We start from the raw sequence: 11,878 nt of genomic DNA, 5'->3' as shown, positions 1-11,878 counted from the left end.
ATATTCATTTCTTGGTGAGGGCTCTCTTCCTGACTTGCAGATGAGGCTAAAGATTCATGATGGCCCCTTCTCCTTCTCCTTCCATAGTGGGATGGGATGGGGGTAGGGGTGGTAGAGAGCTCTGGTTTCTCTTCCTCTTCTTGTAAGGATACTTTTTCCACTGTGAGGGCTCCTCTCTCACAACCTCATCTAACCCTAATCACAAAGGCCCCACCTCCTAATACCAGCACATTAGGGGTTAGGGCTTCAACATTTGAATGGGGGGACCACAAACATTCAGTCCACGACAGAGGCTTAAACAATAATCCAATTAAATGAGCAGGGACAGTGGGAAGAGAGAGGAAGTGACAGATTCAAAAGACAATTTGAAGGGAGAATTGGCAAGACTTGGTGACAGCCTGGAGTGAGAGAAACAGGAATCAGAGGTACTAATCATACTTCAATGTGGATGATGAGAAAAGTGAAATATGGCCATGGAAGGGAGACATGGGCATGGGGGAAAAGGGAGACGGTGAGTTCTGGAGTTGATATGACAGGTCAGCCAAGGAGAAGATCCTCCAGCAGTTGGCAAGGCAGGCCTGGCATTGGGTGAGGGCTCAGAGCTGAGGATTCGGATATGAAAGCCTTTGTGCTATGACCCACTTAGGTCAAGTTCACATTCAAAGGTATGGAGAAGCCCACCAAGCTCCTCTGCAGCCAATATACAGTTAAAATACTCACCTCATGATCGCCCACCTAGAGGAAAAGCAGGCTGCCATTCCTCTGCTCTTAGCCATGCCTATGCTGGGCACCTGTCTTGCAGACCCCACTGTCACTGGTGCCATGTTGTTCCTTGGACAATCACAGCCCACCACAAGGGTGCAGCTGAGGGGTTTTAGTAAATCAGCTGATCTGTAGGGCTGGTTAGCTCTGGAGTAGGCACAGGGAGTGGTGCTGTTGAAGATTGGTACATGACCAGCAAAGGTCTGGGTGTGGGTGCCACACCTGTATACCTCTACCTGCACAAGGAAGGAGGGGCTGGTGGAGGTTAAGTCCTCATGATGGCCCTGGAGAGAACAGACACATTCTTCAGGATCCTGCTAACTAGTCATGCAAATCCTAGGCACCCCTCTACCTATCCCCCAGGGCACTCAAATCACCTGGGGGTACTTGTCTTCCTAAACTTTTCCTCAAGGCCCAGAATTTCTAAGGCTAGTTCCCAGGGACCTGCTTAATAAACAAGTTCCAGGTGATCAAGTTGCAGGTGACTCCCATATACATTAAAGTCTGAGAGTCACTGCTTTCGAGAATAACTTGATGATTTGCTGCTTGTTCTATTAAACTCAACCCTTCTCTCCTCACTGCTCCTAGATGGTATCACCCAGTCCATACCTTTAAATGCCATCTGGATGCTGGTGACTTCCAAATGCCCAAGCAGGACTTCTCCCTAACTCTGCTGCCTCCTGAGCAGCTCCATTTAGATGTCTAGCACGCATCTCAAAAATATGTCTACAGCAGAACTCTTGACTCCCTCACACACTCATTCCTCCCCCAGTCTTCCCCTCCTGAGTAAATGGCACCATCATTTACCCAGTTGTTCATAACAAAAAACCAGGAGTCATCCCTTCACAACACACATCTGATCCATCAGGTAGGTCCTATCAGCTCCACCTTCCAAATAGATGGTGAACCCAACCACTTGTCACCACTCCCACACGATCATCCTGGTCAAATCCATTATCATGTCTCACCTGGACCACTGTTCATCCCCTTCCTGCCCCTCTATTTCCACTCCTGCTCCGTTAGTCTAAACCAGCATGATTTGTACAGTATACTTACTCTAGTGCAGTAGCCAACGTGATCTTTATAACATATGACTCAGGTCATGTTATTCCCCTGCTGGAAGCCCTCTCCTTTGCTCTTGGTCCAAAAGGGTGGTAAAATCCAGATGAGTTGGTATCTGCCCACCCTCTCGACACACCTGCTGCAGCCTCCCCCTGCCCACTGCTTCAAGCTAATTTCCATCTCAGGTCATTTGCCCTTGTTCCTCCCAGGTCTTATCCTGCATTCCATGCTCATTTAATTCAAGTGTCTCCTCAAATGGAGACTCTTTGAAGAAGTCTCTCCTCACCACCCTCCCCAAGTATCCGCCCCATCTCTACTTCATCCCTCTATCCCCAGCTTATTTCCTTCAGAGCACTTATCATTATCTGAAGTGACATGATCGATTTATGTGTTTATTTGCTCATAGTCTGTCTCTCCCAATAAGATATAAGATCTGTAAAGACAGGGACTTTATCTCTTTTGTTCACTCCTACATTCCCAAACTTCAGTTTGTATTTGTTGAAGGAATGAATGAGCAAGTAAATAAATGAATACAGACAGACTTACAATATAAGGCTGTTAAGTGCTGCCTTAGCCTAGATTGCCCCATCCAGAAGCAGAGCCTGATTCAAGGACTTGTGGGCAGGTGGTTTATTTAGAAGGCAATCAGAGGGAACAAGAGTGAGGGAACAGGAGAAGGAAAAGCCAAAACAAGAATATGTTATCAGGCTGGTCATGCTGGGAGAAACTGGACCCTGATCCCACTGGAATGTTTCTTGGAGCATATAGAGGCCTCTTCCAACTGTCCCCTGAGCATTAACAGTAGAAGTCCTAATCCATCAGCTCCTGAACTTCACTGGCTGAGGCTTCCCCCCAGAGATGTTGACTCATCTGTACTCTCGGGCTGCTGGTGAACAGGGCTGCATGGGCTCCCCCAGAACAGAAGGAGCCAGGGCAGAAAGCAAGTGATGTGCAGTGGGCACTTCAGAAGAGACTGATTAGCACAAAGTCGGTCAGAGCCCACTCAGAACTGGCCAGAATCAGGGGTGGAGCCAAGAGGATGTAAGAGATCATAAGAAGCATCAGCTGAACGTGCTGTGATGGAGATGTGCACAGCGGTCCATAGGAGGGGCATTCGGTCCAGCTAGAGTGTTCAATGCATGTTTGTTGGACTGAATTGAAAGGAGTAAAATACACGATTTATTAGATTATGCTAAGTGAGGTTGGGAGACTTCCAAAACTTGAGATAAGATCTGAGCCCACAGTTCAAACCTGGGGCAAAGAAACCACACATCTAGTAGAACAAGCACTGTGTGGCATGATACAATGGAGTGAAGAAAGCAAAACACTCACATGGAGGAAGTGCCCATAAGTCCACCCAGGCTGAAAGGACCAAACCATGGACAAGCTTCCAAGGCAAGGTGGCTGGTCTGGAGCTGCCCCCAAGGGCAAAAGGGAAGAGGCAACAGACCCAAGGAGTGGAAAGAATGCTCAGGAGTGGAATGGAACTCAGGGGACCTGAGTTCTATCGCCACCCAGCTCAATCTTGTCATGTCAACTCTGGGCCTCAGGCTTCTCATCTGCCAAATGGAGAGAGTAATCTTCAATCTGACTCCTCTCAGGAATGCACTGGGCATACTGCTGTCGTTGAACATACAACATTCAGTGCTCATTTCACTGTGAGCTCTTGGAGAGCAGGGTCTCCTCTTGATGTCTCTCTGTATCCTTCACACCCAACCAATGGCTAATATATAGCATAGGTGCTCAGTACATTTTTGATGAATAAATGAATGCCTGAAGGAGTGGATTTCCTCACAGAGAAAAGCATGTGAAAGATGTTGAAGTAGTATAATCTCCAAATATGAGATGGCAATGTGGTAATGGTAGCCTGAGGCTGAATGTGTACTTGGGAGACGTTAGGCTGAGCCGAAATGAAAGCAGTCAGGATATAAATTTGATTTTATTTTCAGGCTTGTCATCCTCTCGGCCTCACCATATTATACCATGCTTATTCCCTTCTCTGCTGTTTTCACCCTATAGCTCTTAGGTGTTGGAGGGACTCAGGGCTACAGACTAAACAGGAAGCCTAGAGCAAGGGGATGTGGTCAGGAGGCAAGGCAAGGGACCGTGAAAACATTGAACATGCAGCCATTCGCCCCTTCAGCAAACATTCATTGAGCACCTGTCGTGGGTGGGCCCTCTGGGAATACAGCTGGCGACAAGACACGATCCCTCTCTTCCTTGGCTCACCTCTGCAGTGGACACACACACACACACACTCAGCGGTGTCTCTGCCTACCTCCTCCCCTGCCTCCCTCCCCCAGCACTGGGGAACTGAAGTCACCCACACTCTGAAATAGCCTTGCAGCTGGAAGGGACCTCAGAGTCCTCAAGTCCAATGGCAGCCTTATACAAACAAGGCACCTGGGACCCACCAGCTACTGGGGCTAGACCTGAAGATGAGGCTTCTTACCTTTTCCACCCCTCTGCCTCTCTATGGCTCCCTGCTTGTGTATGAGAAACCTCACCCTAGGCTCTGGGGAGGGGGAGACTACCCCCATGGCTCTGCAGGAAAAATCCAAGAGACAGGGAGTCTACCAGGATCTCTGGCACTGCCCCACCTGTTGTTTTGTTGGCCTGTTGCTGCTCTGGGCAGACAGAACATTTTCACTTCTGGTCCCCAAGTGTGAGAATTCACCAGGCCACTGGCTTCCTGTTTTGTACCGGATCTGCTTAAATATCACTGTTTCTAGATGGTTTTTGATCACGAAGCCCTTTAAAAAATACAGTAGTGGTAGACCCATCTACTCCCACTTTGAGGTTCTCAGAACCCTGGGCCAGAGAGAGGGACACCATAGACACTGGGCCCTCCACGGTCAATGGCACGGAGCAAGGTCATTACAGCTGAAAAGGAAGCTACAGGAGAGCAGAGCTCCCTCCTCACCTGTCCAGCTTCTTCATGGGTTTGGCCATTATCCCTCAAATAGAAAAAGTCACCGTGAGCACTTTCTCCAGATCTGTATCAGTTGATGATCAAAGGATTGAACATGATTGAGGACGGGAAGAGAAAATCGAAAGTTTTGGTTTTCCGAGCACCCGGGATTGGACCAAGGATGAAGCAACACCCAAGATTCCCTGAAGAGACTCAAGAATCTTTCAACATAATTTCCTGAGGAGTTCCTGGCTATGGCCAGAGCCGTGCAAGGTACCATAAAGAACTCAGAAGAGGTATAAGATCTGAATTTTGCCTGCAGAAAGTACGCATCAAATAGGAGAGAGTGAGGTTAATCTCAAGAGAGATTGGATTCCTGCACAGTGCCCAGCACATTTCCTGGCCTATTAGAGAAGCTGCATGAATGAATGAATACAAGGGAATGATCAATAATTAAGTTATGGTAGCCAGAGAGTATTTGTAATTAAAACTCAGAAGACAAGAAGACCCATAGATGTTGAAGAAGTTTCTCTGGAGAAGTGAAAATTGAGATGACCTAAAGAATGGGCAGAATTTGATGATTTGGAGGTGAAAGGGGATATAAAAAATAAAAGAAAGAATGAGGAATGGGTCAGTGAGAAGCTCAGGGCTGAGGACAAGGCCTGGAGAGGCCCGGCTTCTGAGAAGCCCTTCTCACCACACCAGGGGACCTGGAAAAGAGATTAGAGACCAGAGTGAGGGGGCCAGGGAGCTCAGGGAGCTGCTAGCTTGGGCAGAAGCTAAAAGTGAGGAAGAGTTATAAAGAAAACACATTCTTGCCTGGCCTTAAGCAAATCATTTCACCAGACCCTGAGCCTCTGTTCCATCACCTGTGAGGCTGAGAGGATGAAGTGAGACAGTGCATTTGAAGTCCCTGCTTTGCACTGATCTTTGTTCAGCAAATGTTAGTGTTTTACCTTCCTTCTCAAGAAGGGCTCGCTTGGGAATGGTCCAGTCTCGGGAGCTGGTCAGACTTAGCCAAGGTCAGAGAAAGACTGAGTAATATTTAGGATCCTAAACCATCAGGGTCTAAGGGAACTTCAGCCATCACCTTTCAGCTGCCACCTCCTGCGTTAGAGAGTTATAACTACACTTTGTATTATACTTGCCTCTTTTGTGTATTGAATGCCTACTAAGTGACAGGTCCTAAGCTAAACACAGAGAGTACAGAGACTAGAAGGTGAGACTCTTTTTCTCCTTCAAGTAAAAGAGAGGAACCTTGGAGAAGTAGTCCAGTCCTTGATCGCCAGATGCTGAAATTGAAGCCCAGGGCGGTGAAGTGACAGCCCATGGCCACACAGCATGGCAGGACAGGTCAAGACCGGACCCTGTTCTACAGTGTTCAACCCTCCTCCCACCAGCCCTCAGATCAGGCTGCATCTGTGAGGCCTCAGATTCTACTCAGGCTCCAATGCAGTCAGTGGCTGGCTGTGCAGCCTTAGGCAAAGCATATACCTCTCTGAGCCTCAGCCTCTCCATATGTAAAACGAGACCAGTAATCATCTCCACGTCACAAGGTTCAAGACACAGTAACATACATGGAAATGCATTGTACTCTGCAGACTGCGTATTGTATCAGCAGTTTCTGGTCTTCCTCACGTCACCTTGGCATCTTTCTCTAGGACAGGCAGCCTTCTGTGACCAGAGAAACTGGGTGTTTCTCTCCACTCAGCAGGCATTTATTAAGCACCGCCTATGGACTCCACTTTTAGCAGTTACTAAAAACCTGTGGGACGTAACCCTGCCTGGTCGGGTGGCATCAAGTCTAGAGTCCTGAGGGAAGCCACAGGCAAGATAAGACTTAAGCCAACCATGGAGACTAGATGTGGCTGGGGGTGGGAGTGGAGAGGAGAAGGCGTTCTAGGCAAAGGCAGCTCTGGCAAAGACACCAAAGAGGAACACGGTGGCAGTGAACATGGGAAGGGCCAGCCCACGGAACTGCTGACGCTCGTGACTGCTTCCTGGCTCCTGGGGCCAGTGAGATGAAGGATAGGTAAGGGGAGGGGGAGGGCCTGGGGGGGTCGGTGCTGGCACGGCCATGGGTCTGGGTGCCCAGCCAATGCCCAGACCAACCAGACTTGAAGCCAGATTTCTCGGCATCTTCTCCCTTATCGTTTCTGAATCAGCTGGAATCTGCCCCCAACGGAAACATGTAGAATCCAGGGTAAAGAAAGCCGTGCCAGCCAGTCAGCCTACGGAAGTCAGGAAAACGAGGGGGAGGCAGAGGGGACAGGGAACGCGTCAGAGGACCCAAAAAGAGGAAGTGGCCCAGTCTCAGTTCTGCTCCCAACTGAGGAGCAGAATGGAGGAAATACCCTCCATTCTCCCAGCCCTCGGCAGCTGTCCCTGTCTCCTAACCTGAAGCCACCAAACCGGGGGCCAAGACCACCTGGGCTCTGGGCCCCATCCTTTCAGTTTTTCCCAAGGCCGCTGAGTCCTGAGCACTTTCAGGGGCCTAGGACAGTGCTGCCGGGACTGCAGACCCAGGATCCACACTGAGCAGGGCATAGCTGAGAGTATATTGAGGCTGGACACCCCCTGGGTTAGGAAATGGGGCTCAGCCCTCAGAACTGAAATGCAAGGAAGAAGGACACCAAAGTCAGCCCTTCCCCCGCAATAGGCCTTCAAGGAAGGCAGGGATCCAAAGTCACTGGGGGGCTCCTCCCCAGCCCCACCTACTCAGGAATAGAGGAGTTAGTTAGGGCCCAGCTGAAGACCTCCACATCCAGAGATCTGGTTTATTAAGTTGGAGGCTGGCTACATTGAGAGAATGGCCCCCAGACCCTGGAGGGAAGTAAGGGGATAGCAGCTATAAGTCCCCTCTCCTTCCTTCCTTCCTTCTTTCCTTCTTTCCTTCCTTCCTTCCTTCCTTCCTTCCTTCCTTCCTTCCTTCCTTCCTTCCTTCCTTCCTCGGCAATCTGCTAGAACCCAAAGTGAGAAAGAAACCAGGCCTCAGGAAAGAGAGGATAGGAGGACAAATAACGTGACTTCTCTCCTCCTCGCCTATCACGGTCCTGGGCTTCTGCATCTTGTCCGCCTTGTTGCTGGGACCTGGGCAGGGAGACCAGTGGCTGGTAGTTCTAACTGCAGTTTCAGCAGTGGCAGGGCCCCCTCAGGCCCTGCTCCATCCACAGCTGCCCCAGAAACTCAATCTCTCTGGATTGAACAACTCTGCATTAAGTACCTACTAAGCTGACATCCCAGTTCAGGCCCCAGCTGGGGTCCAGTAGGGCACAGACCGGAGGAAGGAGTGAGGACTCATGAACAAACTGTTCTCCTGTCACAAAGCTATACTTGGTTCTTGATTTCCCGTGTGCATTATCTGTTTTTTTCAGGCTAATCTTGGTTCATCTTCCCCACTCTCACCATTTCTGGTCCATTTTCCACATCACAAGGCAGGCCTTGCATGGGAAATGGAGAACATGGGAGACTGAGCTTGCCACACCATGCCCACCCCATCACAGGAACCTAAAAACAAGAACGTGTTTCAAGACCGTTCTCAGCACTGCCCTCAAAATTGTTTGGGAGGCACCAAGGCTGGTCAGCAGCAGGGAAGACAGCCCCCGGTGGTGGACATGTGTGTGGGAGGGCATGAGGGGTTGGGGGACTTGCTGAAAGTGCCAGAACCAAATGCGAGTCAAGGCCTAAGCTCAGTCTTCAGCTCTTAGGGGAACTTGGCTTCTGGTAGGAAGGTTGAAAGTGCAATCACCCTCCCTCCCACATGACTTTGCCTATGGAGGATGTGACAGGTTTTCTGGCCCTTGTGTCAGTCCTGCAGGGAAGTGACTGGGGATGCCCCAGGCAGCAGGCCCCACCCACACCGGCCAGCTGGGCACCTGGAACTCCGCCCACAGGCTCAGAGGCCTCCCGGGAACCAGCCCTTTCTCGCTGGGACACGGCCATCTCTGTTTCTGTGAGAAAGCCATTGTGACTCCACAGACTCTGTCCCCAGAGGCCTGACTCTCCTGGGGGACTCTCATGCCACAGGCTGGTGGTGTCCCCAGAGAAGACTCCTTAATGTTCACAAGAGGGGGCCAGGCCAGGCCGTGAAGACTTAGGAGTGAAGGCAGGGGAGGCCGGGAGGGGCAGGTGCTGAGCCAGAAGCCTACTCCTGCAGAAAAAAAAAAAAAAGGGAAAGTGACAAAGAGATGAGTCTTGGGAAAGATTCCTCTAAACCATCACATCAGGGCAGAGGGAGGAACACACGGAAGAGGTGAGTGTGGAGTCCTGTGGGGAAGAGATGAGAGAGAAACTGAGGGTCTGTGAGGGACTGCTGGAGGGAGGAAATGTTTAGATGGAAGAAAGCAACTGTGCTGTGAAGAGGGATGGGCTTGAAGGCGGGAGAGGAAAGGTGTGACCAAAGGGTCAGCCAGCCAGGAAACAGGGATGGCTCCTGGGCTTAGAAAGTTTGGAAAGTTCAGAAGCTCTGCAGCAGTGCTTCTTGGAGAGGGTGGCCATCTGGAATCTTCATCTCAGAGCAAAGGGTTGAGATACAAAGCTCTATTCTAGAAATTTCCATCTGATCAGAAATAAAACTTCCCCAGGAAAGAAAGGCAGGACATGGATCAAGTGGAAAAGGAGCGGCCCAGGGCTAGCAGGAGGTGGGGAGTGGGAGACAGCATGACCCCAGGCCTTCATTCCTGAGATCATCCCCTATAGCACTCACTCTCCAGAAGGTGGGGGATGAACCAAATCATCTCCGGGTTCCAAGCAGTCCTTGGTGCTAGGCTTGGGGTGCCTGGACCATCTGAGGACCACACTGGGACATCAGACTCACCCAGCTCAGCAACCTTCCACTCACCTCTCTGGGGCTCCAGAAAGCTGACGCTCCCCTCATCAGACCAGTCTGTTGGAGAACTTCATGTAGCCGCCATCTGGACTGCTGATGTGGCCACTGATGGTGAAGGGTGGACCCATCTCCAGATCCTTCACGTTCCTGAGAAAGATGAGCCAATCAAGTTACTGGGGCTGAGAACCAGGCCTCTCCCTGGGACCACAGCATGGGAAGAACGTCTGGCAGTGACTCACTGACTCACTGGCTTATCTTCCAGAATCAGCGTTACCCCATCTCTCAGGCCAGATGAGAAGCTGCCATGTGACAAAGGGCAGATGAGATGACTTATCACAAGAGGAGTTTCCAAATCTCACACCCTGAATGCCTGATTGTCTTCATTTGACAGCATGTTATGCCTGAGATTAAATTATTTGTAATCAGGCAGGTGTCCACCACAGACAGTGAAATGCTTGAAGACAGAAGCTATGCCCAGTTATCTTTGTACCCTTAGAAACTAATACCACAATACCTGCTACAATAGATCTTTACCGAATACATGATGAGTGAATGAATAAATGAATGAATGGATGGATGGATGGTGCCTACCCAGGGGTGAATGCTCAGAGGAGCACTGTCATTTGGATCTTACATGGTCCTGTCCATGTTCAAGTTTTCGTTCATGGAACTTTCTAAATGGACCCTGGCTCCTTCCTTTTCTCTTGTTTGTTTAGGGACATGGGGAGGAGACAGGGAAGGCAAGCAGTAAATTTGAGCTCCATCTTGGATTCTTTCTCAAGCATACCGAACCCCCCATGCCCATCCCACCCAGATCTGCCCTGAATCTACTCACCGGATTTGGTACAAGTTGAAGGCAAAATTAGGCCCTAGAAAGACAATCGGAAAAGAGAGGGTTAGTACCTCCAGGGAGAGCGGCCCGTCACTCTTCTGGGAGCATCTAGTGCTCCCTCACCCCTGTCTGGAAGGTGTGGGGTGGCTAGGCAGGGCTGCAGGATGCCATGGGAGGTTCCCAGTCCTGCAGCGTCTGCTTCCTGCCCCAGACCCATGGGTACACCCCTTCTTCCCAGACAGAACCACCAGTCTTTGAGGCTAGATCCTGCCACTGGGGTTCCCTCCATCAAGGGCACTGATTACTCTGGGCAGGAGGCTTGAATCCAGACTCTACCACTTTCCAACTCTGTGACTTTAGCCTCACATCCTCATCTATAAAAAAGAGAGACTAAGAATTTCATCTTCGCATGGAATTTTTTTTAAAAAATCATACTAGGCACAAGTGCATTGGCACATAGTAGGTGCTCAACAGACATCTGCGGAAGCTGTTGAACTTAACTGCAGATCTGGGAGACGTGCTCTGCCTCTCAGCACTCCGGCATGCCCTCCCAGTTCTCCTGGGTCCCATGGGAAGTGCAGATGTGGATTAGAGTTGGGAGCACCCCAGCAAATTCCAGGAGACGCCCAGTGAGGCTGAAGCATCAGCAAGCTTAGGAGAGAGTCCCATGAGAGGGCAGGGCAAGAGAGGCTCTAGGAGCCAGGGTAGAACACAGCTGGAGCTTGGCCTGTCTAGCCCATCGCCCTCAGCCTTGAGGCCCACACAGGCCTGGGAGGTGGACTCCTGTGAGCTCTGAAGGAAGAGGAAGCTGACTGCTTGCTGGGGGAGGAGGAGAGCCTCCACTCCCTCAATAAAGGCCCCACCCGCCCGCCCGCCCCGCCCCCGACACCTCAAGCGCTCAGCCACCCACCCAAGTCTTCAACCACTGCGGCCACCACAGGAAATATTTTTGCATGACTCCGTGCTGAAGAGTTTGCAGCCCCACCTGGCCTGGCCAAATGCCACAGGAGAGGAGGGACTGGGCTGAGCCTGGGTGACAGGGTCCAGCGCTCACTCACCCTCCCAGCAGTACCCACGCTGGTACCACTTGGCCAGGCTGTAGCCCAGGATGGACACGAGCAGCAGCGAGACCCCCAGGCAGAGGAGCAGGCCCAAGGTGCTGATGGAGTCGTCACCTGCAGAGAGACACACATCCTTCACCCAGCTGCCCAGAGCCCTCTCGCGGCCCCGTATGCCAACTGACTGCATCATGTTCCAAATTTCCTCTCCTCCCTCCCCACTGCCATCAAAATGACTGTCCCCTAAGAATCTGGATCCTGGCCAGCTAGTTCAGCTAAGTCAGGCTAAGATGTGAATGTCTGATACCTGATTTTTTACAGTCAGCTTGTTTTTCCAAAGTAACAGTCCTCTAACAGTAGAGATAATTTGGAGCTGGGAAGCCTTCCTGAAGCTGCAGGCTTTCTACGTGTTGAAAAAGGCACTG

The 11,878-nt window shown here is 50.7% G+C and overlaps 1 protein-coding gene across 1 annotated transcript in view; it reads right to left on the bottom strand.

The window, feature by feature from the left end:
* SMIM35 (small integral membrane protein 35) overlaps nt 1–11,646 on the bottom strand; it is a 43,086-nt gene extending 31,440 nt beyond the window's left edge. The window contains exons 1-3 of the mRNA XM_068556043.1: nt 11,454–11,646; nt 10,399–10,432; nt 9,576–9,710 (exon numbers count right to left, since the gene is read on the bottom strand). Of these exons, the coding sequence (XP_068412144.1) occupies nt 9,611–9,710; nt 10,399–10,432; nt 11,454–11,646 (327 nt within the window). The 3' untranslated portion in view covers nt 9,576–9,610. The remainder of the gene's footprint in view (nt 1–9,575; nt 9,711–10,398; nt 10,433–11,453) is intronic.
* Between the last annotated feature and the right edge of the window lie 232 nt (nt 11,647–11,878).

Source organism: Eschrichtius robustus, chromosome 11 (genome assembly GCF_028021215.1).
Source record: "Eschrichtius robustus isolate mEscRob2 chromosome 11, mEscRob2.pri, whole genome shotgun sequence".
Lineage (NCBI taxonomy): Eukaryota > Metazoa > Chordata > Mammalia > Artiodactyla > Eschrichtiidae > Eschrichtius > Eschrichtius robustus.
This window is presented reverse-complemented; position numbering and strand designations above follow the sequence as displayed.